Here is a 26645-nt window from a genome sequence, read left to right on the forward strand (position 1 = left end):
ATCTGCCCCACCCCCAGCTGTCCCAAGCCCGCCTGTCCCCGGAAAGGAGGCGGGCCGTGGGAGAGGGGGTGAGTGAAGCTGGGTGGTGCCTGTTAGGGTCGCCGAAGGAGGAACGCACGAGTCCAAAAGTGGTAAAGAATTATAAATTTATTAGGGCATCTGGAGACAGATGGGCTGAGCCCCCAAGTGGCGCCAGCCCCCAGGGATGGGGGCCAGAGGTTTTAAAGGACTCTAGGTGGGCTTTTTCAGTTGGGGGGACTCTGGGCGGGTCTGGATCCTGGGAAGGCCTGGAGGGGAGAGATAATTGTGGTCTTAGCATTGGGATGTGGTTGAAGCGAAAGGGAATGTCAGTTGTGCGTGGTCTGAAGGTCAGTTCCCAGGGGAGGGGGTATCGATTCAATTATCTGATCAGACCCAAGAGTGCCCTTCAGGTGAGGGTCCAGGAGGCTGAGGGCAGAGCTCGGCGCCTGCCACCTTCCCGCAGGGGCTGGTCTCAGCTCCAGTTCAAGGTTGGGCTGGGCCCAGCTCTCCCTGTCCCTGGAAAGACCATTCTCACTTTCACTAATCTCAGCTGCACTGGAATTTGGAGTTTGACCTGCAAGAAAGTCCACCAGCCACAGGCGGGGCGGGAGGGAGGCCACCACTGCCCTCCCCAGCTCCAGCTGCAGGGAGAGGAGCCAGCGTCCCCTCCTCACTGCCGGCGCTGCCTCCTCCTGCCTCCAAAGCCGCCAGGCCCCAGAGCAGGGGGCCCGTACCCAGAGGAAGGTAAGAACCCCCTCCCCAATGTTCATTTTGCAAACTGGGAGCAGCCTGGGGACAGGACCCAGAGAGGCAGGAACCCTGCCGCTGAGAGGCACCCGGGGCTCGCAGCTCCTCCCCTCAGGGACGGCTCCTCACCAGCAGGCAGATGGTGTTTGGAGGTGGCCACAGCCAGCGGCACCAGCGGTGGGCCCCACTTTTCCCACTGGCCGCGTCACTGGCCAGCCACTGAGCAGCAGGTATGGAGGACCCAGGGAAGGGGCAGGGACGATCTACGTGACAATAAGCCCGTGGTTCCTGCAGCGCAGATGCTGTTGACTGCAAGCAAAAGGGGTTTCCACCAGCACCTGCTGGGCACGGGTGGCGGGTCCTGGCCTGGTCTAACGGGCACAGTCACCCTGTGAGGGCACAGCCCGCGAATCACAGAGGGAGCTGAGCGCCTTTAAGAAACGGGCCCAAGGTCTCTCAGAGTGGCAGCACTGGGACTCAACCCCCGTGACTGTGAGCTAACCACGACACCAGATTTCCAGTAGCTTTCTGCTGGATGGTTCGGGGCAGCGGTTGGGAGAGGTGTCCCGCAAAGGGGGTCCTGGGGATGTGTCCCGGGAGGGAGGGGGCGGGTCACTATGGGCCAGGGCATGTGGCCAGGCTCTGAAAACCCCATGCTGCTGTCTCACAAACTTTTACTGAGCGCTGCTGTTACAAAGCAAAATTCAAATTCAACTGAGTCCTCCTGCAGGTCTAATCAGCTTCATCCAGGGGTTCCTGAATGGGGCAGCAGCCCCTCCGGCAACTGGAAGGGCGCTTTGAGGGGCTGTCCAAAGGGGGAGGTTTATTTAGGAGACAGAGGGTGGGACTAAGAAGTTAACAAGTGGATTATTTCAGGCCTGGACAGTGTCCCATTGGGGAAGGCAAATGACCTCAGTAGTGCTGACCAGGGAATTCCAGGCGGGTTGGTCTAAGTTCCACTCCTGGGAGAGGCTGAGCCGGCATGCAGGCTGGCGTTGCTTGGGTTTGGAGATGGGGCTGAGCCACAGGGACTCCGTTGGGCCTGTTTCTCTTTCTCACACTGCTTTGGAGGCACAATGTGCGTCTTCCCTTACAGTGCAGTGGGGACAGGCAGTAATGAGAGTCGTGCAAATGTCATGCTTGCCTCAGTGGTGATGAGGAGTCATGCTTGCTGTCAGGACAAATAACTTAAGGGCCAAATTTAGGTTGAGGTCAAGAGAAGGCTCTTTGGGGTGACATCTGAAGGGTGAGTAGGAGTTCATCAAGCTAAGAGTGTAGGGAACAGCATGTCAGGCAGAAGGAACAGAATAGCAAAGACCCTGAGGTATGAAATGCTGCTCAAGAGTTAAAAAGAAGGCCCGTGTGAGATGGGCAGGGCCTCAGCAGAGCTGGCACAGGGGTGCTTCCAGCAGGAAAGTGATCTGATCTGATCTGATGGAGGTTCCGTGTGAGGGTGGACTCGGAGCAATAGTGGTACCAGGTAGGCACGACGGGAGGTTCCTGCTCGAGTGGCTTGGATGAAAGTGAGAGAAGCCAAGGTGGGGGCGAGTGGATGGATTCGGGCTGTACCTTGGGAGTGGAATAGGATGGGATGAAGAGTCAATGGACTGTGGGACCAGGACAGGGAAGCAGGTTGCGGGCCTAGGAAGCGGGTGGGAGAAGTGGCGCTCAGTGGGACAGGAGGAGAAGCACCGACAGGCGTGGTGTCCAGCTCGGACAGTTCAGTCTGCAGTGCCAGTTGCACCCCACTTAGATGCCACGTTGGCCTTTGGATAGACAGGAGTGGAGCTCACCAGGTGCTCTGGTGACTGTTGGTCTCCCCGGGATTTGTGAGACGAGATCATCTCTGGGGGGACAAGGAGGTGGAGCAGAAAGCTGGCCCAAGGTCACACCGAGTGGCAGGGGCGCTCACATGGGGTGACCTCCTGTTAGCTGGTTGTGGACAGCTGCTACGCCCTGCCCTGCCCGTGGTATCTTCCTTAAATGCCAGCACGTGGCCCTTCCCAATGGGCCGGGACGGTGTGGCCTCTGCTCCAACCGAAAGTCGCCAGGATCGTCCTCCCTTCCTTTGTCTGAGGACCAGTCGCCAATGAACCCAGAGCACCCACTGCTCAGGCCGGCAGAGTGGTCCTCCAGATCCTCCCTCTGCAGTTCCAGGCCCAACCGCCACTCCACCTCCCAGAATGGACCCACCCCGGCTGGGCTGCCTCCACCACAGCCTTGCTGGGCATCCTAGACCCGAGCTGGTCACCAGCAGGGCTGTGGAGAGGGCAGCCACCTCCACTGGGCACCACAGGGGATGCTGGAGGGTGAGTGGCTGAGGCTGGAGTTCCGCCGTTTCCACCCTGTACTTCCGCCAGGGTCCGCGCGCAGGCCGGGCTAGCAGCTCAGGGGGAGGCCGGGTTGGAGCCCTGCATCAATGCTTTAGGTGGCCTTGGCCCAGGACTGGCTGTGTTTCCTGTATCTGTTCCCTGGGGGCCCTCAGACCTGACCTCTCATGCTCTTTTTCTAAATGGTTTTATAAGGACAGGGACATATCAAGTACTCTGGACCTAATCATCCTACCTAATAAAGAGGGAATATGCTAATTGACTGCCACGCCCTCAAACATGGCAGCACCCACAGCCACAAGATGGCGGCGCCCAGTCCCCTCAGCCCCGCTGGGGTGGCAGGCGTGTGGCACAGCCGAGCCTGCCCCCAGGCGGGTCCGGCCACTCTGCACGCCTGCCTCCAGAGTCCCCTAGTCCCCTCAGTCCTCCAGCCCCCCAGGGCTGGCTTGAGGCGCAGGCAAGCCTCAGGTGGTGGCTGCCCAGCCGCCCAGGGCTGCCCGAGGCTCAGGTAACCAGGGCCGGCCAAGGCTTGCGCTGCCGGCAGTAGCAGCAGCAGAGGTGTGATGGGTGCTTCGCCTTCCCCTGGTCGCCGTGTCGCCTCCCTCCCCTGAGGGCTTCCAGACTGTGAGAGGGGGCAGGCCGGGCTGAGGGACCCCCCTCCAGTGCATAAATTTTCATGCACCAGGCCTCTAGTGTTATATAAAGAGCTTTCAACAAACCTGTGACACACGTAGGATTATTAGCCCCATTCATAGATGGGGAAACAGCCTGAGAGGTTGGTGGCCCATGATCTCGGCCCATGATAGTAAGAGGCAGAGGTGGGACCTGAAGGGGCAGTGCCATTCACACCTCGTCACACTGTCATGACAGCCATTCCTGGAGAGTGCTGGCTTGAAGTTGGACTTCGTAGTTCGATGACCACTGTCCCCACTCAGTGCAGGCCGTCCGAGGCTCTCCTCTCTCTCTGTCTCAGTTTCTGTCCCTGCCTGTGAGTTTGTGATCCTCGGCAGCTGTGCCACGTCCTAGCCAAACACTGCACACTGCTTGTGTCTCTGAATGTATTGAATACACAGGCAGTTTTATGCTGTAAATCTTGTTCGTTTCTTTTGCCTTCATTATGAAATGTTTCAGAGGCACAAGTTATAAAGGATAATAAACCCCCACAGTGGACACCACACAGGCGTGAACGCTGCCCAGGCCCGCCCCCTGCCCACACAGCCAGCTGTGGAAAATTCCCACATCTGCGATGTGGATTATGTAACCCGCCGAGGGAAGAGGGTGAGTGGCCCAGCGGCTCCCTTTTGTTCTTTGGCCCATCGGTGGCCATAAGGGAGGGTGTTCTTGCAAACAAAGCCATTGTTATGGAGCCTGCTTTGCACGACTCTGCCCTCCCATCCAGGGAGCGCCCCTCGCAAAACGTGAAGCAGGAGCCCACCCCAGGGTGCCCGCCTGGGGCCGTGCGAGGGGCAACAGGCCCTGGTGTCATTTCATCTAGTGTGTCTGGCCACACGTGCTGCACGGGGCCAGGTCCGCCTTGCTCACCGCGTTGTCCTCCATGCCTAGCACAGAGCCTGGCACACAGCTGGTGCCTAATGAGTGTTTGTTCACTGAGTCCCCAGGGCTTAGCATGGAGCCTGGCACACAGTTGGTGCCTAATGAGTGCTTATGGAAAAGACACAGAGAAAGGGAGCCAAGAACTGAAGGAGAGGAGAGGAGAGAAGGGCCGGAGAGGGACAAAGGAGATAGACCCGCCAGTGTTGGATGATGCAGCGAGCTTCAGCTGGAGACCCACACCTGGCACGTACTGTGGCCTCAAAGCAAGTGGCACCGCAGGCCCAGGGTCCAGCTCACTGTCACCTCTTGCTGCCTCGTTTCCCACCTGCAGGGTGGACGTGTCAAGTGCTCGCTCACCGCTGGCGAGGAGGAGATGAGAGCACACGTGTGCCTGGATTTGCTGGAGAGTGGGCACTTTGCAGGCTCTGCCTGGGAGCTTGTGGCCAGGGCAGCAGCACCGGGCTCTGTGGTTTCTCTGGTCTGTGCTCCTATCCCCACGTGAGGAGGCAGCCGTCCCTCCTGGCCCGGACAGGCCCCACCTCCTGGGACTCAGTAAGAGCCTAGGACAGGCCCCACCTCCTGGGACTCAGTAAGAGCCTAGAACGCACCAGCCTGCCCAGCAATGAGTAACTTGTTTATCTGCCCCACCCCTCCTGGTGCCTGGCAGGCAGAGGCCTTCCAGAGGAACTGGGGGAGGAGCTGGGGACCGGGAGGGCTGCCCTTCCTCACCTCCCTCCCACTGACTTCTAGAACAATCTATCTCAGGCCCCAATTAAGCTGCTTCCTAAGCCCCTTGTTCTCAGTTCTCATTGTTGGGAGCAGCAGGTTGACAATTTGAAAATGCAGGCTCTGAAATCAGACAGGTCCAGAACCGAGGCTGAGCTCTGTGAGCCTCCTCCCAGCCTCAGCAAGAGAAGTTCAAAGCTACCCTTGGGGTGGGCGGGGAACTAAAAGATCGCTGGGTCTCCAGGGGACGCGGGCTGTCAGCACTATGGCCTCAGGGGGTAGAGGCCAGGGCTGCTGCTAGCATCCTGTGCCAGCGCGGAACACAGCTACCCGGTCCCATGGGCAATAGTGGTGAAGACCAGCAGCGACAAGGACAGGAAAATCCTGCACAACAGCTGGCCGCTCTGTTCGCAGTTCTGATCAGAAGCAGGAAACTGCTCCCGGTTCTCCCCATCACGTTCCCTGTCATGCGTCACCCGCAGTGACCAAATACCCTTCCTGCCCACTTCTTGCTTCTAGTCAGGCCTCCCCCTGACCACGCCACTTCCTGGTTCAAAATCCTTCGATGGACGCCCCAGCTCAGCAGGTGTGCAGTGGGCCCGTGGCTGCTCCCCCCACAGAGGCGTTTTGAAAATTTGTGGGACACCTCTTGTTGTCACGATGATTTGGGACACTGCTGGCATTCAGTGCACAGAGGCCAGAGAAGGTAGCCACCCCAAAATGCACAGAGCTGCCCTGGGCGGCCCTTCCTGATGTCCCACCAGACATTTGGTGGGCGAAGCCTGCTTAGGACTATCTGAAGCTGGAGCCGACGTCTAGCTTACACAGCAACCTATATGGAGTACTTTCAATGTAGAAATGTCCCCGCTGTTTATTTCCCACGCTGTCTCAGATATTTTTCAGGGGGCTCTGCCTTCAGTTAGGAGCATGGTACTCGTGGTACTTGCTTAGACTTCCCCATAACGTTTAAAATCGCAAAGCACTTTCACACATTTAAACATTTGGTGGATACAAGCTCTAGTCATGTTTGTAGACTTGCTCTTTATTCCGTGCTTCTGGAAGACAATGGCTTCTGCGTCTACTATTTCTCTTCAGAGGCCCTTTCGCACAGTTGAAAGCATCCGACCGCCCTTTGCGTCTTCCGGGGGCATCAGAGCAGTTTCAGGTTGAAGCAGCATTATTCTATCATAAATGCCGTCCTTTTATTTCTCAGACAAGTTTCTCTGAGTCTTCTGACCCCTTCTGGCAAGTGATTTGAACGCAAGGAGAGTGTGAGTGTCCTGGAACCTCCAACCCACAGCCCGTCAGTCAAAAGCACAGGTGAGGACCTGGACGTGCATGGGGGGTGGGGACAGTCTTGTAGGTCTGAACCCTTAACCTTAATCTTGTGGGTCTCAGAGCCTTTTTTAAGGGCTAATACAAAATACTTGTTATAAAAACGGGTATGAAAGGATGAGACCACTGACTTTATATTGTCCTGTAAATGACACCAAAGGGCTGTGCAATTGCCTTCATGTCTGAACAGCCTCACTGCCCCCTCCCCTCCCACCTTAATACTTAGGCAAGAGTCAGATGGTTCTTTAAACGGGTCCTGCTCACCACGCCTCACTGTCTGCAGGTGCTGTGGTCTCAGCCCCGAAAGCTCCCCAAAAGGTCCCCCTCATCCACACAGGACCACCTACTCATCCATCAAAACCCAGGTCAGGTGCTGCATCTCCATGGAAAAGCAGGCGTCCTTGCCTCCCTCCACCTTGTGGAGAAGAGCAACAGTAGCGCCACAAGTGCTGAGCGCAGCTGAGCAAGCGCAGGGCTCACACGCACAGGCTCAGAGCAACCTGGGAATTAGAGTTTAGCGGCTCTGAGAGCTAGGCAGTCATGATTTGCCTGTGACCTACTCATTCATGAGAGGGTTAGGAAGTCAACCACTGGAGCAGCTGGTTTGGTTCAGTATTTACAAGTAAGCGGGAAAACTCAAGTTTAAACTTCTCGCATGGTCAGTACTGGACTGTGCCGCCGGGAGGAAGGAGGGAACAAGTTATAAAGGATGGACGGGATGCTGGGGGCAGGGTGAGCCCACTGTGTCCAATCGCCTCGGGGTCACAGGCCTCACCCTCGCACCCTCCCTGTACCTATGATCAGAAATGAATAAATTATTTTTAAAGAAATAAAAACAGCACAAGTTTATTACCTTATAGTTCTGAAAGTCATGAGTTTCCAATGGGTCTTAAGGGGCTAAAAGTCAAGGCAACAGCAGGCCGGATTTCTGTGTGTTCTAGGGGAGAATCCATTAATTTGCTTTTTCAGCTTCTAGCAGCCACCTGCTGTCCTTGGCTCCCGGCTCTATTATTCCACCTTTAAAGCCAGCAGCATTGGGTCCAATCCTCCTCACACTGTCCTCTCTGACTTCCTCTCCCACGTGGAAGGACCCGTGATTGCACAGTCCCTCTCAGAGCATTAGGACACGCTCCCTATTGGAAGGAGAGCTGGTTAGCAACCTTAATTTCATCTGTAAACTTCATTGCCCTTTGTCATGTGACTTTTTTTTTATTAATCTTCACCAGAGGATATTTTTCCTATTGATTTTTAGAGAGAGTGGAAGGGAAGGGGAGGGACATAGAAACATTGATGTGAGAGAGACACATTGATTGGTTGCCTCTTGCATGAGCCCGGCCCAGGGCCCGGGGATCGAGCCTGCCACTGAGATACATGTCCTTGACCGGAATCGAACCCGAGACCCTTGAGCCCTCAGGCCGATGCTCTAACCCAGGGGTGGGCAAACTTTTTGACTCGAGGGCCACAATGGGTTCTTAAACTGGACCGGAGGGCCAGAACAAAAGCATGGATGGAGTGTTTGTGTGAACTAATATAAATTCAAAGTAAAGGAGTGGAGGGGAGAGCAAGAGAACCCTCCGCTCTTTCGGCTCCGCGGGCCGGATAAAACAGCCGAACGGGCCGGATCCGGCCCGCGGGCCGTAGTTTGTCCACGGCTGCTCTAACCACTGAGAAAAACCAGCTAGGGCCTTTGCCATGTACCTTAACATATTCACAGGTTCTGGGGATTGGGATATAAAGACCTTTGAGGAGACATAATTCTGCCTACCACAGATGCCTTAAATCACCCATGAAAGTGCAGTGCACTGCGAAACAGCTTAGAACAGTGATTCAAGACAGGTTCTGGAGCAATTCCCAGCTCTACCACTGAGCTCTATTACCTTGGGCAACTTACCTAACTTCCCTGGTGCCTCAATTTTGCCATCTGGAAAATGGTAGAACAACAGTGCCCACTTTGCAGATTCATAAACACTTAGAATAAGGCCTGCATGCAGTAGGTGTTACATAGGCATTTGTTAACTATATACAATTTTATTGGAACAAGTTTGTAGTGTCTGGCCAAGCCTCTGACACAATTGTTGGCTAGGCCTTGACCTAGTTTCAGGTACCTGGGAATCAGAATCTGACTCGGGCATCTTGTTTTTCTGTCATTCCTGTCGTGTTTGTTAAGTGGCAGGGTGATGAAACCATCTGTACTATTTAAATTGTTTATCCTTCTTTTTATTTTGCCGAGTGTGTGATTAAATTTGTAAAAATTAACTATGGATTTGATAAAAGTTCACTGTAAACATTTGCTGAGTGAATGAGTGAAGGGCTGGATGGATGAATCTACCCTCAGCTTTGTCTCCTCACACATCCCTCCACGTGCATCGCTGTGCTTGGCTGTCCCAAGGAGGCAGGTGAGAGTGGTGCTGGGCCCTGGTGTCTGACGAGCATGTGACCTCCCACAGGATGGAAAGTGTGTTCAGCACCATGGAGAGCGGCCCCGGCAGCCCTGGGCCCACACAGCCAGATCCCCTGGAGGCCTTTCCCCAGAGGAGCCTGGAGGCAGGTGACATCGCGGTGCTGGCTCTGTACTTCCTCTTCGTCCTGGCCGTGGGACTGTGGGTAAGCCAGCCAGGGGGCGGCAAAGAGGGCAAGAAACTACATTCAAAACTTTACATTTTAAAAAATGCACTGAAGGTTGACTCTGGGTCAGGTGAGAAGTTAGGCACTTTCACTTATGTAATCTCATGTAATATGCACAGGTCCTAATGAAGAAGATACTGTTACCATGCCCATCTCATAGATATGAAAACTGAGGGTCAGAGAATTTCAGTTTCTTATTCTGTTGGGAAGTTAGGAGAGCAGGGGTTAAAATCCACATCTCCTTCACTTTGAAGCCCATGCTCTTTTTTTAAAGGAAGTTTTTCTTTAGTCACATAATTTAAAAATAAAAACAACTTTAAAATGAGATACAGTGCAAAGTCTCATGACTCCCCTTCTCTCCACAGGTAACCACTGTCATTAATTCTGTAGTAAATTAGTGTAGTCTCTCATAGTTTCTTTATGCAAAATCAAAAAAAATATTGTGTAAATTTTCCTCCTTTAAAAATAGAAGGCAGCCCTAGCTGGTTTGGCTCAGTGGATAGAGCCTTGGCCTGCGCTCCAAAGGGCCCGGGGTTCGATTCCAGTCAAGGGTAGTACCTTGATTGCAGGGTCCTCCCGGCCCGGGCCCTGGTGCAGGAGGCAACCAATCGATGTGTTTCTCTCACATCGATATTTCTCTCTGTCTTTCCCTCTCTCGTCCACTCTCTAAAAATCAATGGAAAAATCTCCTCAGGTGAGGATTTTTTTAAAAAAAGGTACATATTTGTCTTTTGTTACCTTTTCTTGTCTTGATATCTATTTTGTCTAAATACAGCCACATTCACTTTTCTCTGAATACCGTTTGCTTGGAGTATCATCTTCCACCCCTTCTCGTTAAGCCTCCGTTTTTAGAGCCGAGTTGGGTCTCCTGAAGGCAGCACACAGTGGGTCTTGCTTTTTTATCCATTTAGCTACTCTGTGCCTTTTGGGTTTTTTTTGTTTTGTTTTGTTTTTTGTTTTTTAAATATATTTTATTGATTTTTTTACAGAGAGGAAGGGGGAGGGATAGAGAGTTAGAAACATCAATCAGCTGCCTCCTGAACACCCCCTACTGGGGATGTGCCCACAACCAAGGTACATGCCCTTGACTGGAATTGAACCTCGGACCCTTCAGTCTGCAGGCCGACGCTCTATCCACTGAGCCAAACCGGTCAGGGCTACTCTGTGCCTTTTGATTGGTGAGTTCAGTCCTTTTTCTTCTGATGGCATCTTATCTTCACTCACCTACACACGTTCTGTCCTTTTCCTCCCCCCTTTCTGTGTTTTTGCTATCACAAGTTATCCCTTTTTACGTTGTGCATTCATTACCAAATTGCAGTAGCTATTGTTATTTTTAATGCTTTCCCCTTTAACCTTTATGTTATAATTAAGTGTTTAACACCCTATTCTGAAATACAGTTGCAGTTTTCCGCTTCTGTCTGTCAACTTACTCAGTTTTGTCATTTTGGTTCAGGTGGAAGAGCTCTTTCCAACATTTCTTGTAATCAAGTCCCTCAACTTTTATTTATCTGGGAAGCCTTTATTTCTCCTTAATCTAAAGGATAACTTCGCTTAACAAGGGTATATTATTCTTGGCTGATGGTTGCCATCTTTCAATATTTTGAATATATCATTCCACTCTTTCCTGGCTATATGGTTTCTTCTGACAAATCTGATCGAGTTTCCTTGATAGGCTACTGAATTTCTTTCCCTGGATGCCTTGCAAATTCTTTCTTTATCAGTAATTTTTGACAGTGTTAACATAATGTGTCTTTTTGAATTGAGATAAGTAGGTGTTCTGTTAGCTTCCTGTACTTGAATGTAAAGTTTCTTTTCCAGGTTTGGGAAGTTCTCATCAATTATTTGTTTGAATGGGCTCTCTGTTCCCTTTGCCCCCTCTTCCCTTCTGGGAGACCCATTATCTTATGTTGCCCTTCTTAATGAAATTAGATAGCTCTCATAGGGTTCTTTCATTTTTTTTAAATGCATAGTTATCTCTTTTTTTCCACCTGAATCATTTCTAGATTTCTGTCTTCAAGCTTGCCAACTCTCTCTTCCATATGGTCTGCTCTGTTTTCAATTGTTCTAATGAATTGTTTATCTCATTTACTGAGTTATCAGAACTTCTGATTGTTTTTTTATTGGAAGCTCTTTATTTCTCCTTCAATTTTAAATGTTAGCTTTGCTGGGTAGAGTAATCTTGGTTGTAGGTCCTTGCTTTTCATCACTTTGAATATTCTGTGCCAATCTCCTCTGGCCTGCAAAGTTTCTGTTGGGAAAGCAGCTGACACTTATGGGAGTTCCCTTATCGGTAACCAACTGTCTTTCTCTTGCTGCTTTTAAGATTCTCTCTTTTGGTATTTTAATTATGATGTGTCTGGGCATGGGGCTCTTTAGGTTCATCTTGTTTGGGACTCTCTGTGTTTTCTGGACTTGTATGTCTATTTCCTTCACCAGGTTAGGGAGGGTTTCAGTCATTATTTCTTCACAAAGGTCCTTGATCCCTTGCTGTCTCTCTTCTCCTTCTGGTACCCCTATGATGTAGATGTTGTTATGCTTCATGTTGGCACAAAGGTCTCTTAAACTGTTCTTATTTTTTTATTCTTTTTTTATTCTTGCTGCTCTGATGGGGTGTGTTTTTTTCCTACCTTGTCTTCCAAATCACTGATTTGATCCTCTGCTTCATCCAGCCAACTGTTTATTCCTTCCAGTGTATTATTACTATTACTATTATTATTATTATTATTATTATTATTATTATTATTAATCCTCACATGAAATCCCCCCTACCGCATTGATTTTTAGAGACAGTGGAAGGGAGGGAGGGGGAAAGAGAGAGAGAAACATTGGTGCAAGAGAGACACATCAACTGGTTGCCTCCCACATGCACCCCACAGGGGCTGGGGATTCAATCTATAACCCAGGCACATGCCCTTGACTTAGAATAGAACCTGCGACCCTTTGGTACATGGGCTGATGCTCTATCACCAAGCCACACTGGCCAGGGCCCTTCCAGTGTATTTTTTATTTTAGATATTCTATTCTTCATTTCTGACTGGTTCTTTTTTTATGGTTTCTGTGTCCTTTTTCATGCTGTTGGGCATTCTTATAACCATTGTTTTGAACTCTGTATCTAATAAATATCTTGCCTCCATTTCATTTAGCTCTTTTTCTGGAGATTTCTCCTGTTCTTTCATTTGGGGCATGTTTCTTTGTCTCCCCATTTGGCTGCTTCTTTCTTTTGTTTCTATGTATAAGATAGATCTGCTATGACTCCCCATCTTGGTGGGGTGGCCTTATGTACTGCATGTCCTGTGGGATCCAGTGGTGCAGTCTCCTTGATCACCTGAGCTGGGTGCTCCAGGAATGTCCCTGGTGTAGGTTAATTGAGTCTTGATTGCTATTGGCCCTTTCATGCATGGGATCCACCCTGTGGCTGGCTGACTGTGAGGCTCAACCCTGACCTCTGGTGAGCTGCTGTGCAGATGCTGACCACATGAAGCAGAATTCACCTCTGCAGGGTCTGGTGCCTGCTGAATCTCCCTTTGGATATGAGGTTTGTAAGGCTTATTGGAGCCTGCTCTGATGTTGCCTGAAGCTGGCCCCTGGGTGTGTTGGTTCTGGGCCTCTTTGGAGGGACTCTGCTGCAGGCCAATGTCAGATGCTGCCTGTGACTGGCCCTGGCCAACCTGTTTGGGGCTACAACTGATCCACAGTTTGTGGGCTGCCTCTACTGGGCCTGGGTGTACACAGGAAGGATGAAGCTGCACACCAAGGCTGGCTTTTACCAGCACCGGCCCAAGGTCAGCAAAAGGCCCAAGGCACCTCAAGATCCACCTCTGCCTGCTGGCTCCTGATAGGCTCAGTCTGAAGGAGCCTCTGGTGGTGCTGGAGTTGCGTGAGGTAGGTTTGCAGTGAGTTACCAGGTAGGGGCAAGTGGTGGTCACCAGACTGATACAGGTTCACACTCAGTGCCAATCTGAGGCCACTCAGTTAATGTCCCCAGGTATACCAAGTCTAGTTGCCACCTGATGTGTGCTTGCATACCTTTGTGATGGGATGGAGGTCTCAGGGAGTCATCAGGGTGAGGCCAGCAGAATTCAGGCCCAAACAGATCGAGATTTGGTTGTGTGAAGCGGGGGCTCTGCTAGGTTGGGCATGTAAGGAAAAATGGCCCCTGTTCAAGAGCCACACAACTCAGTCCGTCACAGATTGTGCTAGGAGGAGACTGAGCTCAGTAAGGTGGGGCTTTGGTGGGTTGGGAGGATGGGGCTAGTGAATCTCCATGAAGGAGAGGTACTGGTCAGGCTTTGGGAAGTTGGGGTGTGTGGGATCCACCCCAAAGCCACACAACTTGGTCACTGACAACTGCTAAGTCTGCCCAGACCTCTACATTCTGGCCAAAGCAGCTGACTCCTCAGCAGGGCCCAAGCTCCACAGGATGCAGTGACAGGGAGACTAGAGAGTGGGGCTTTTGCACTCCCCCAGGCTGATGTCCTATGGGAGGAAATGCTCCACCCAGGAAAGATGGTGTTCTGCAGTATGGGAGAGGGACGCAGCACAGGGATTCTGCCAGCTGTCCCTTCAGCTCTCTCCCCAGAGCCACAAACCCTAGACTCTCCTCATGTGACTCTAGTCCAATCCGCTGTACCTTTGCTGGAGCCCAGGGTGAGTGACTGCAGATGAAATTTGTGCATTGGCCCTTTAAGAGGGCGCCTATGTCTCTAGTGGACTCTCGTCTCCCCCTGACAGACAGAAACCCTGCTGCTTTCACAGCCAGAGGTTATGTGGGCGCCTCTTCCTGGCTCTTTGCTCAGAGAGAACCCCCTGAAGCTGATAGCCTTAGCCACCATCTCTGGTTGTGGGGCAGCCCTTTTTTTGTCTCCGCCCTTCCTACCCATCGGGATGTGGCTTTTTCTGTAAATCCTTGGTTATAAGACTCCTCTTCAGCTAGTCTTCAGATTATTCTATAATTTAGTTGTAATTCCACTTTGGTGTTGGGAGGAGGTGAGTGTAGCTTCCACCTACTCCACTGCTATCTTAGATTCTCTGTTTGGTTCTTTTTTATAGTTTCAATCTCTTTAGTAAAGCACTCTTCTACTTATTAATTTTATCCCTGACTCACTGAGCTGCCTTTCTGAGTTTCTTAGCATCTTACTGAGTTTTTTCATGACTATTTCAAATTATCTATCATTTCGATTCTAATTTTCCATGACTTTGGGTTTGGTTTATGGACAATTGTCATTTATTTCTGTGCTACTATTTTACCTTGGTTGTTCATGCATCTTGATGGGTTTTTCCTCTACTGACACATTTGAAAAAGTGAACACTTTTTCTATTTAGGAACCATTTTGATTTTTAACAATTTGGTAGGCTGATAATTAGAGGCCTTTTTTTTTTTTTTTCCCAGAGAAAAACTTTCTTACCTGTGTTACTTGTGCCTCTTGGGTCCTGATGGAGGGGTGTCACTGTGGTCATGGGAGTCACTGCCTGGGTAAGCAGGATGGTGGGTGTCCCTGCTGTGCCCAGGTCACCTGGGTCTCAGGGCACCACCACCATGCTGTGGGATGTGGCTGGCTGGGGAGAGCCAGGTTCATGAGCCCACTGTGCTGTTACGTGGTTCCCTATGACTACCAGCACCACCGAGCTGAACCAAGAGGCCATAGGTGTGTCAGCTCCACCACAAACATGGGAGGGAGCCAGATTTTCAGGTGCTGACACTGCTTCTGCCCCTCTTACCCTTCCCAGGCTGTGTTGTGAGGCTGCACCCTGTCTTCTCCACCTCATCAGCTGGGGCTGTGGGCTCAGCTACAGCAGCCAGGGCAACTGCATTAGCAGGCACCATCCCTGTCCTTCCCATCCTGCCTCTTTACGCATTCCAACACACCCTCCTTCGGATGCACTACGTGTGGCTCTCTCAGGCATGCTAGTGTGTTGAGCAGAGGAACCTTGGTTGAATTATAGATTTCCAACTGATTATAGACACAAAGGGGGAGTCTCACTTTGCCATGATGCTGACATCATTCTATAGAGTCTATTTTCTATAGGAAGATTATTTCTAGGGATGAAAAGACGCCATCTTCCATCCAGTAAGAATCCTCTCACCAACATTCACACCCAGAATCTCAGAGAAGTTAAACAACTTGCTCAATATCACACAAACTACTAAGTGGTCAAAATGTCTGTATTAAAATACATTCAATGCTAGGAAGCTTACTTCTAAAGATGGTTTTGTGGACCAGCTAAAAACATGGGCTCCAAAATCAAGCTGAGCTAGGCTTGAATTCCTGTCCCTTCTGCTCTCTGGAAATGTGTCACTAGATAAGTGACTTCAATTCTGAGCCTCAGTTCCTTACCAACTCCCAACCTCACAGGAGTTAATAAGAATTAAAATGAGATAATGCTTTGAAATGCTTAGGATAGTGTCAGACACTATACAAGTGCTAACACAGAATAAATGATACACATTAGGAGCTATTATAGATAAGCCATGGGTGTAAAACTCAAATACCTGGGGATCAGTAGGTTATTATAAATGTGTGAAGCAGGGACTAGTAGGGGCTGTATTGACCTAAAGAGTCTGTCTCCTCTAAAAGTATTCAAATTAAAATCTTCTTTATAACCATGGGTCAAACAAAATCTGTTTGATGTTTAAATCTGGCCCATTGGGGAGAAACCAAATGGTGGCATAGGTAAACACCTAAACTGCTGCCTTGCACAACAATTTCAAAACTACAACTAAAAGATAAAACGGACATCATCCAGAACCACAGGAAGGCTGGCTGAGTGGAATTTCTACAACTAGAAGGAAAGAGAAAAGCACACTGAGACTCAGAGAAGCTGCAGGAGGCAGAGGTACTGAGACACGCACGCGGAGAGGACTGGCATCTGAATACAAGGCTGGCTTTCTCAAGCGGGAGGGAGACAAAAGCTCCCAACTGCACTGAACTCCAGTTCCAGGCGAGACTCTGGAGACCCAGACTCATTCAAGGAGAAACTGGACTGTCTGGCAGTGGGCGGAACTCGAGGGCAGCTTTCTCTCAGAGGTGCTTGCAGCGATTACCATGGGACACTGAGACACAGGGGCTTATTAGGGAAGGGCTGACGGGAAACCAATGTTGTCTGCTCCGCCCTGAGACTCCACCGCATCCAAGCTGAGCACAGAGGCTTTTGCAAGTCCTGTCTCATAAGGGTGTCTCCAGCACAGAAGTTCTCCCAGCATAGACACAGCTGATCCTCACAGCCAATTGGCCTGGAGGTCAATTCCCCCCAGTGATACCAACAACAATAAAGGCTTAACTACAACAAGACTGTGCACACAGCCCACAAAGGGGTGCACCAAGAGTGTCCATCTCAGGTAACTGGGGAGGCTGAACCACTGGGCCCTATAGGACACCTAGCACACAAAGCCACTTTATCACCTCAGGGGAACAGCCAAAATGTGGAGACAAAGAAACAAGTCACAAATGAAAGAAATGGAGGAAAGCAAATGACTGGATATAGAGTTCAAAACCACGGTTATAAGGTTTTTCAAGAATTTCCTAGAAAAGGCCGATAAATTTAGTGAGACCCTCGAGGATATGAAAAAGGACCAACTAGAAATTAAGCATGCACTGACTGAAATAAAAAATATTATAGAGATCTAACAGCAGACTAGGGGATCGCAAGAATCAAGTCAAAGATTTGAAATACAAAGAAGCAAAAAACACTCAACTGGAAAAGCAAAAAGAAAAAAGAATCTAAAAATATGAAGATAGTGTAAGGAGCCTCTGGGACAACTTCAAACATACCAACATCCGAATTATTGGGGTGCCAGAAGAAGAGAGAGAGCAAGATACTGAAAACCTATTTGAAGAAATAATGACAGAAAACTTCCCCCACCTGGGGAAAGAAATAGACTTACAAGTCCAGGAAGCGCAGAGAACCCCAAACAAAAGGAATCCAAAGAGGACCACACCAAGACACATCATAATTAAAATGCCAAGAGCAAAAGACAAAGAGAGAATATTAAAAGCAGCAAGAGAAAATCAGTTAGTTACCTACAAGGGAGCACCCATACGATTGTCAGCTGATTTCTCAACAGAAACTATGCAGGCCAGAAGGGAGTGGCAAGAAATATTCAAAGTGATGAATAGCAAGAACCTACAACCAAGATTATTCTACCCACCAAAGCTATCATTCAGAATTGAAGGGCAGATAAAGAGCTTCACAGATAAGAAAAAGCTAAAGGAGTTCATCACCACCAAACCAGTATTATATGAAATGCTGAAAGGTATTCTTTAAGAAGAGGAAGAAGAAGAAAAAGGTAAAGATAAAAATTATGAACAACAGATACATATCTATCAAGTGAATCTAAAAATCAAATTAATAAAAAAATCTGATGAAGAAAATAAACTGGTGAATATAATAGAATCAGGGGCATAGAAAGGGAGCGGACTGAATTCTCGGGGGGAAAGGGGTGTGGGGGGTGCGGGAAGAGACTGGACAAAAATCGTACACCTATGGATGAGGACAGTGTTGGGGGTTAAGGGCAGAGGGTGGGGTGGGAACTGGGTGGAGAAGAGCTATGGGGGAAAAAAGAGGAATAATTGTAATAACCTAAACAATAAAGATTTATTAAATTTAAAAAAATCTGGCCCATTGGACTCTTGCTTTAACATCTGCAGCCTAGGGATGCCTCTGTTTGTCCTTATTTCCCCTCACTCACCCTTCTTCTTTGTTTTAGTCCACAGTGAAGACCAAAAGAGACACAGTGAAAGGCTACTTCCTAGCTGGAGGGGACATGATGTGGTGGCCTGTAAGTGATCTTTGGTTCAATTAAAGTCACTTCTCAAAGAATTTTTAAGTGCTGATCTTCTGTCCAGCCTTTGCTTTTTCAGGACTCTTTAGTTGCACATAGTGTGGAAGTTTCAGTATAAACTAGTTCCAACCCAAATTTGTTTAACCAAAAAAGAATTGATCAGCTCACCTAAGGAAAAAAATCTAGGGTTTCAGTTTTGGCTGAGTACAGGGGCTCAAGTGATATTACTGGGACCTGGTTTCCCTCTCTATTTATTCTTTATATTTCTATCATCTATCTATCTATCTATCTATCTATCTATCATCTATCTATCTATCATCTCTCCTTCTGGATGGGTGCTATTCCCAAACAGACTCAACTTCATGTCAACAAGATGGTGGATGCTGCTCCAGACCTTCCATCTGCCTAAGTTCCAGCCCAGCATGGGAAGAGCATCTGTTTCCATGGAAGTATCCTGGAAAATATCTCATTTCTGATTATGGCTCATGCCCATCCGCTGCCAATAACTGTGGCCAGGGTGGTTTGATGTGCTAACTGGCTCAAGCCTGGGTCACACACTCAATGCCTGAGCTGGGGGATGTGGAACCTCCCCTGAGGCATATATGATGAGAAATGAGAGGGACTAAAGCCTTAAGGAGATTTGGACGGTATGTTATTTTCAAGTAGATCTAAGGGCATTGCCAAACACACGTGCACACACAAACTCACATCACCCATACACATCACATATATAGACAAGCCTCTACTTAATAGACCCAGGGAAGGTGATCAGGAATAATACTTTCATGTATGATCCTAAAATAAGGGTTAACTTTTTGAACTAAGAAGAGGGAGAATTTCCCCCATTTGCAGTAAGTTAAAAAAAAAATTCAGAGTTTAAGATGCAGAGAGATAATAGGTGTCTAGGCCTCTGGTCAGGATAGGTTTGGAGCTCCTTGAAAACCCAATTCCTCATAGAATTGTTGGTATTTTTCTCTTCCTGAAGTTCCCTGGGAGACCCCACTTGAAAGAGCAGCCTTTTCCCCAGAGACATTTGTCAAAAACAATCAGTGGCAACTGTTTAACATTGCAACTGTCTGAGGCAGCAGTAATTGTTGGGGCATACGATGGACTAGTCGAGGCACTTGAAGGAAAAGCCGGAGAATGAGACGTTCCTAGAGTGTTTTGAGAAGCTCTGACATAGTCCTGGGAATATAGCAGGCCATGTGATAGCCAGGGCTGTGCACATGCTCAGAAAAGACCTCAAAAGGCCCTAAGCACTCACCTCTGGCTCACCTTGAGACACTGCATGAACAGAAAGTGAAAACTAGGACAGAAATATCCAGGTTAAGTTTTGAAAGCATACCCTGACATGCACACAAAGCTTTTTGGCAAAGACTGAAAAAATTATTTGTTTTAGATATGTAAGAAAATCTCTGCCTAGTTATTAACTGACCGCTAAACTAAGTGGACACATGACAAAGAATACAGACTTTATAGAATTCATTCAAGAAAGTCTATAAACCAAATAAACAGTAACAACAACAGAAAATTACTAAAACAATCAACTCGGGAATGAGGAACAATCAAATTTCTAGAGTTGCCACGTGATGTTATGTTAAATGTCCACTTCCAACAAAAAATTATGAGTCATGCAAAAAAATAAGGAAGTATGATCTATATACAGGAAGAAAAGCAGAAAGTGGCCCTGAAGAAGCCCAGATGTTGGACTTACTGAATGAAGACACTAATCCTTCACAAACTCTTCTTTAGTCAAAGAAGGACTGAAAAGTTGGGAACACAGCCTGTGTTCATTGATTTGAAGACTTAATATCGTTAAGCTGGTAATATTTCCCAAACTGCTTGAGACCTTCAACATTCCAGCTGCCTTTTGTTGTTGTTGCAGAAATTGACAAGCAGGTCCAAAAATTTAGGTGAAAATGTAAAGACCCAGAATAGCCAAAACAAAGGAAAAAGAACAAAGTTAGAGGATTCACATCTCCTGATTTCAATACTTACTACAAAACGACAATAATCAGAAAAAAATGTGGTAGTGGCGGAAGGCTAGAATCTGAGCTGGGGGATGTGGAACCTCCCCTGAGGCATATATGATGAGAAATGAGAGGGACTAAAGCCTCTCAGTGGTCGGCAAACTCATTAGTCAACAGAGCCAAATATCAACAGTACAACAATTGAAATTTCCTTTGAGAGCCAAATTTTTTAAACTTAAACTTCTTCTAACGCCACTTCTTCAACATAGACTCTCCCAGGCCGTGGTATTTTGTGGAAGAGCCACACTCAAGGGGCCAAAGAGCCGCATGTGGTTCAAGAGCCGCAGTTTGCCAACCATGGGGCTAGATTACTAGAATAGAACTGGATGAAAACCAGAAAATCAACAGGAGGCCCACGAGCCTCTCAGACAGTTCTGTCTCCTCTCCCTCTTAACCCCTCACTCCCCCCCCATTTCTACTCTATCTCCATCTTCACCTCCATCCCTCTGGCTCTTGCTCAGTGCTCACCTGATCATGTCTCTGCCATGCCCCTTCCCTCAGCAGAGTGGCAGTGATGAGCACATACCTGAACATGCCCCCACCCCATCCCCACCCAGATTACACACGCTCAGTCTAAGGGGCCAGTTCCAGATTCCCAGGAGAGAGAATGTCATCGGCCCAGCCTGGGTGCCCAGGCCTATTGGGTCCAATCAACCAACACCAGGGATGGGGTCATCAAGTCCAGTCCCGGCCACTTAGAGTTCTACCCGAGGCCGGGCTCTCTGCTTTGCTCTTTGGAAGCAAAGCTGGGATAACACAGGCCTCCTGATCCTCATGGGAAGCACTTCCTGCAACACCTGGTATCCTTTCACCCAGGGATGCCACGTGCGTGTGCTGCACAGCCCTAGGAGGCACAATTCACACTGTAGGCAGCATTGGTTCGCATGTTTATTATGCTAATTTATGGTAAGTGGAAGTAAGAGTCTTGGGGAAGGAGTCTTTTCTAATTTGAAGAAAAGGTGCCAGATACCCTAGGAGAGCCCTGCCTTCTCCCTTCTCCTCTGTCGTCTCTCGAGCGTGTGTGTGTGGGGGGGGGGGGGGGGGGGGGCCGGGGGGGTTGGGGGGAGGTTCCCAGACCTTGTCTCCAACTTATAACCTGTCCGTCTCCCCACAGGTGGGTGCATCTTTGTTTGCCAGCAACATAGGAAGTGGACATTTCGTAGGCCTGGCAGGGTCAGGCGCTGCGGCGGGCATTTCTGTAGCTGCTTATGAGTTTAGTGTGAGTACTTACCATGGAGTGGGCAACTCCCTCTCGGCCTAACAGGTAGATCCTGGGGCAGTTGTGTGCATGCCTGTACCTTTAAAACTAGAGCGGTGCCTTCTGAGACATGAACAGGAAGCATCAGGCACCCCTGGCCAGCAAGTCAGTCTGACTACCGGGCTCGGCCTCGGGCCCCGGGGTCTGTGTGCTTGAGGGGGCAAGCTGTGCGAGGAAGCGCTCAGAGTCTGACCTGGTGGCCGGATGCCCGGGGGCCATCACAAAGCCTGTGTGATCCAGTGGCCTTGGCCGCGTTGCCACCCCACAGACACCCAGGCACGGGCGCTCTCTCGTGTAGCGTGCTCGGCGTGATTTGTGGAGGGGGTGCTCTCATTAAAGTGACCTTCACCTTTATAATGAGTAACTTTTTATTGCTTACTCTGTGCACTGACTTATTATATCGTGGGATTTAAGTACGGGAGCCAGGCTGCCCGGGTTGCATCCTGGCTGCATCTCTTGCCAGCTGTGTGACCTCGGTCAAGTGACTTAACCTCTCAGAGCCTCAGAGCCTCGGAGCCTTGTGTATAAAACAGGGATAATCACAGTCCCTGCCACATGGCGATGTTGTGAGGATGAGGGGTTAATGCTTGTAAAAGGTGCGGGGGGCTGTGTATAGTAAGGGCTCATAAGCATCAGCTCAGCGATTTCCTTGCAACCAACCACTGAGGTCTGCTGCTAGGCGAGAGGAATGGGTCTCAGAGACCGAGTGGGCTCTTCTAGCGCCGCCCCCTCCTCTTCAGCGCCTGCCCGACCTCCAGCCCCTCCTGAACCCTCTCCATGGAGGGGAGGGAGAACAGTTGGATGAGGGGGGATGACGTGAGGTTTAGGGGACACTGTGCTAGCAAAGGTTGCTATCTCCATTTGTCCCTACGTCATCCCCTCTCCCATTTAAACATGGAAATATGATGTCCAGGGAGGGTGAGCCACTCAGCCAGTAAGAGAGGGACAGACGCAGAGGCCAAGCAGAGCAGGTTACAGGAGGGGGCGCAGGAACCCTGGGGCGCCTGGCAGCCGAGCCGACTTTGTGTCCTCCGCAGGGCATATTTTCCGTGCTGACGCTGGCCTGGATCTTCCTCCCCATCTACATTGCAGGTCAGGTGAGTCTGGGGGCACCACGGGCACAGAATGAGGAACCCTTCGGGAAGAGACCAGCCTGCACTCCCTCCCTCCCCCAGCGCCCCTCCTCCCCAGCGCCCCTCCTCCCCAGCGCCCCTCCCTCTGCACATGGACATCCACTGGACAGTGCCTAAGTGGTCCCAGCTTGGAGAGGGATGATGCACAGGTGAGACAGTTAGGAGCCTGGTCCTCAGAGCAGTCTCTGAAATGTTTACGGCATAGCACGTTACTCCTTTAAACTTAAGAAAAATCCAATCCAGTGACTTTTCTTCCTTTGCATACAAAACTACAATAATTGTGTTATTCCTGACTGATATGAAATATTATAATTTTTGTTACCAAATAATGCTGCTTTAGGATTTTGAAAAAAGCAGTTTTGGACATTATTTCTGATCTTATTGACACCTTTCTGTCACTTGCACTGTTTCTGTTTTAGATGTTTAACACACATAGCAAGATCATACAATTTCTTCCACGAGGGACAAGGTCTTGGGTGGAAAAGGACGGAGCGATGATGGTGTCTGCTTCTATTATGAAAAGTTTTTAAATACACAAAGTAGAAAGAGCTGCTTAATGATGAGACAAATCGTTTGAAAATGTGCCAGAAGTAGTACGATCCGTGGAAAGGGCGGTGATGTGGGCATAAATGGTCCCAGTTGGAGACAGTATGAGTCTGAATAAGAAAGGCCTTTGGTGGGTGGGCCCCCTGTGACTAACTCCTGCACAGCCAATGTGTCTGGGGTATGACACACCGGGCAGAGCGTGAGGGGCGCTGGGCCAAAGCATCAGCAAGCGTTTATTGAGCACCTGCTATGGAAAGGCATCAAGGATGGTAGAGAGGCAGGTTAGTTCACAGGTAGGTGGCCAGGCGTCCTCAGCCGATGGTTGCCGTGTTCTGTGGCAAGTAGACGATCGTGCCATCTGCCGGGAGTGAGGAAGGAGCTCTGTGGCTGGAGGTTGAGAGGTCGGTGCTGTTAGTCACCCCCCTGGTTAGATGAGCTGCAGCTGGAGGACGGGCTGCAGACACCATCATCGCTCCGTCCTTTTCCACCCAAGACCTTGTCCCTCGTGGAAGAACAACTGTCGGCTTGAGGTCCCAGAGGCTAGATGTGACATTTTCTCAACCCTAAGTCTGGAGGTACAGAGGGAATGAGGAGATGGGACAGGCGTGCCAAACGCCAAGAACAGTGCTGCCCCCCAGATGGTGCTCAGCAACATGGCTCAGCCCCTAGGGTGTCCCACGTGGCAAGGACACCTGGCTCGGGCCTCCCACCCAGGCGTGCGGAGCCTCCCTCGGCCGGTGCCTCCGGGCAAAGGGGTCTTCTGACGCCTGTCCTCTCCGGAGTCCCCGTGGTTTGCTGTTAGAACCCCCTGGTGTTCATGGGGATCTGGCTAAAGGTTACAGTAGAGTAACTTCCCCAAAGGTCAGCACACGGGCACAGGGAGTCATGAGCATACCTGAGGTGTGCCCGTGGCCAGTGACACTGAACCCCATGGCGAGTGATTTCCTTTCCTGGTCGGTCAGCTGTTGGGTGAACCTAGGGGACAGCTCACGCTGGTGCTGGCAGGCCTTCAACCCCTGTCCAGTGCTTCGCCGACACTCTTTTCTTTTTTCTTAAAGAAAGAATGAGCCGGCTCTGAGCCCAGAGTCTTTGCTGTGCAACATCAAGTTGCCAGAAAAGAAGAGAAACCAAACAAATTGTTTTATTATCCATGCGTTTATTTTTGCTGGCTCCCGTACATTTTGAATTGATTTTTCATTTACAGTACTGATTTGAAATTTCCTTTGTTGATCAATTTATTTAAATAAAAATGTGAGTTGTTTGAAAGGAAAACATTATTAATAATAGTGGAGATGGCAAAAATTTGGATGGGGTACACAAATGCCTCACATTTGGGAAATATGATAGTTGGGTACATACTCCTGCACAGAACCCCAATTCCTCCACTCACCTCTTTGCTCCCATTTTCTCCTCCCTTCTGAGTCCCCCACTGCGACCCCCAAGACCATGTGTGTGCAGTGTTGGGGTGGGCGGGTGGGGAGGAGAAGGGCTGGTGCCCTGAGGCCATGGCCAGATGGGGTGAAAGCTGGGCTCTGGCCTCAGGTCACCACGATGCCAGAATACCTCAGGAAACGCTTCGGTGGCAACAGGATCCCCACCCTCCTTGCTGTGCTCTACCTGTTTATCTACATCTTCACCAAGATTTCGGTAAGGTGGGGACCTGGTGGGGAGATTGGTGACGGCCCCTGCTGGGTGTCTCCGCCCATGAACTTTCTCCTTCCCTTGGGCAAGCTTCAGGGTGCCTAGAGGACGTTGGGCAGGGTAGGTGAGGATGGGCAGAGGGTGTCAGGAGAAAAGGTAGAGGAAGGACCTCCCCAGCTCCTGCCAAAGCTTCCTTGGCAGCGCCTCGGGGTGGGGCGGGTCACTGACTGCACGGGACTTCGATCTTCTCCTGAGATAGACTGTGATCAGCAGTAATCAGCAGTGCTGATGGCCTTGGGCCTGCCCACCCCACCCGTGGATGGGCAGAGCTCCTGGAAAGTGGCCAAGAGCAGGGGCATGTGCTGCTCAGCCAGCCTGGCTCACGCTGACTCGTCCAGCTGGAGCCGGGGACAGCTTGTCCTGTGTGAGGGTGAGAGGGGCTGAGGAGTTCCATTCCATCCGAACAGTAACTGGCTCCATGCCGGGGAAGTCTCCACAAGGAAAGTTATGTTGGAGGAGGAGTTTGGAGAGAGGGGAATCGGCGTTCCAGAAAGATAAATTAGAACACGCCAAAGCTGGGAGGCATGGATGAACGTGACTTGTTCCCGAGGACCCGGAGGACTGGGAATAGGAGGCAAGTGAAGGAAATGAAGCCAGGCAGGCAAATCGACGGGCCTGGCATGAAACTAACTTATTCAAGACCCTTGTGGGCCTGGAGCCACTGAAAGGCTTTACTGAGGGAAGGACGAGATGACCACGCCCGCATGTGATTAGGCACACTGTGAGGACGGGGTGTATGAAGACCAAGGGCAGAAACAGGACCACTGAGGAGGTTGTTGTATTAGCCCAGGGAAGGTGTCTCAAATGTAATTGCCCACAAGGCTCCAGTCTGAGACCCCAAATCCGGAAGGAAATGGGTGAAGAAACAACAATGTATGATTCCTCTGTGTTTGCCTGAATCTAGGCTGGGGGAACCTCTACTACACACATCTGTCCATCCATCCATACACTCACCCACCCATCCACCCACACATCCATCTACCCACACATCCATCCACCCACACATCCACACATCCACACATCCATCCATCCATCCACCCATCCATCCTCCCATCCATCCATCCACACATCCACACATCCATTCATCCATCCACCCATCCATCCTCCCATCCATCCATCCACACATCCATCCATCCATCCACACATCCATCCTCCCACCCATCCATCCACACATCCACCCATCCATCCACCCAAGCACCCATCTGCCTACCCATCCATCCATTTACTTTATGTTTCTACAGGTGGACATGTATGCAGGCGCCATCTTTATTCAGCAGTCTTTGAAACTGGATCTGTACCTGGCCATAGTTGGGCTGTTGGCCATCACAGCTCTATACACGATTGCAGGTATGACGGAATAAGGGGTGATGCTGGGAGGAGTGGTGGGCAGGGACTGTGACACTCCATCTTTTCCCAGCCCATCTTCTGGTGTTCTACTGTGTTAAGACCATTTACCCATTAAACTCCACTTCATCACCTCAGATAACATGATTTCTCTTGGCTATTGTCCTAAGGAAGGAGGTTGCCTGATAAGAGAGAGGATTGTAAAATGCAGCACAGCTGCATCAAGAATTTTCCATTCACTCAAGACCCATTTATTGAGGACCTACAGGTGCTGAGCCTGTGTCTTCACACGCACTGAACAAGGCTGGGCCACAGACCGCTTTATGCTGGAGCCCGAGGCGGGGCAGCCTCATCTTTGCCCCTCAGACTTCCTTCCTAGACCTACTGGACTCTGACTGGCTCGGAGTAGAGTAGTATCTGGTTTTGAATCCTCCCCTTCTCTGCCTCTTATTGGTGTAATCGACTTATTCTGTTGTATATACTAGTATACATCACCTCCCGTAGGCCAGACATCGT

At 49.9% G+C, this 26645-nt stretch overlaps 1 protein-coding gene across 8 annotated transcripts in view; it reads left to right on the top strand.

The window, feature by feature from the left end:
- Positions 1 to 26645, top strand: part of SLC5A11 (solute carrier family 5 member 11) — a 46658-nt gene continuing 20013 nt past the window's right edge. For 2 of the 8 annotated variants that reach the window (XM_080681727.1, XM_080681733.1), the window contains exons 1-9: positions 1 to 131; positions 572 to 765; positions 6592 to 6698; positions 9161 to 9317; positions 18043 to 18114; positions 21262 to 21366; positions 22443 to 22502; positions 24627 to 24731; positions 26027 to 26132. In XM_080681727.1, coding sequence (XP_080537853.1) covers positions 9162 to 9317; positions 18043 to 18114; positions 21262 to 21366; positions 22443 to 22502; positions 24627 to 24731; positions 26027 to 26132 — 604 coding nt within the window. In that variant the 5' untranslated portion in view covers positions 1 to 131; positions 572 to 765; positions 6592 to 6698; position 9161. Of the gene's footprint in view, positions 132 to 571; positions 766 to 870; positions 999 to 6591; positions 6699 to 9160; positions 9318 to 18042; positions 18115 to 21261; positions 21368 to 22442; positions 22503 to 24622; positions 24732 to 26026; positions 26133 to 26645 lie in introns of those variants that run through there. The other 6 variants (XM_080681730.1, XM_080681728.1, XM_080681729.1 and 3 more) reach the window with 6 other exon arrangements.

This window comes from Plecotus auritus, assembly GCF_963455305.1.
Source record: "Plecotus auritus genome assembly, chromosome: 7".
Classification (NCBI taxonomy): domain Eukaryota; kingdom Metazoa; phylum Chordata; class Mammalia; order Chiroptera; family Vespertilionidae; genus Plecotus; species Plecotus auritus.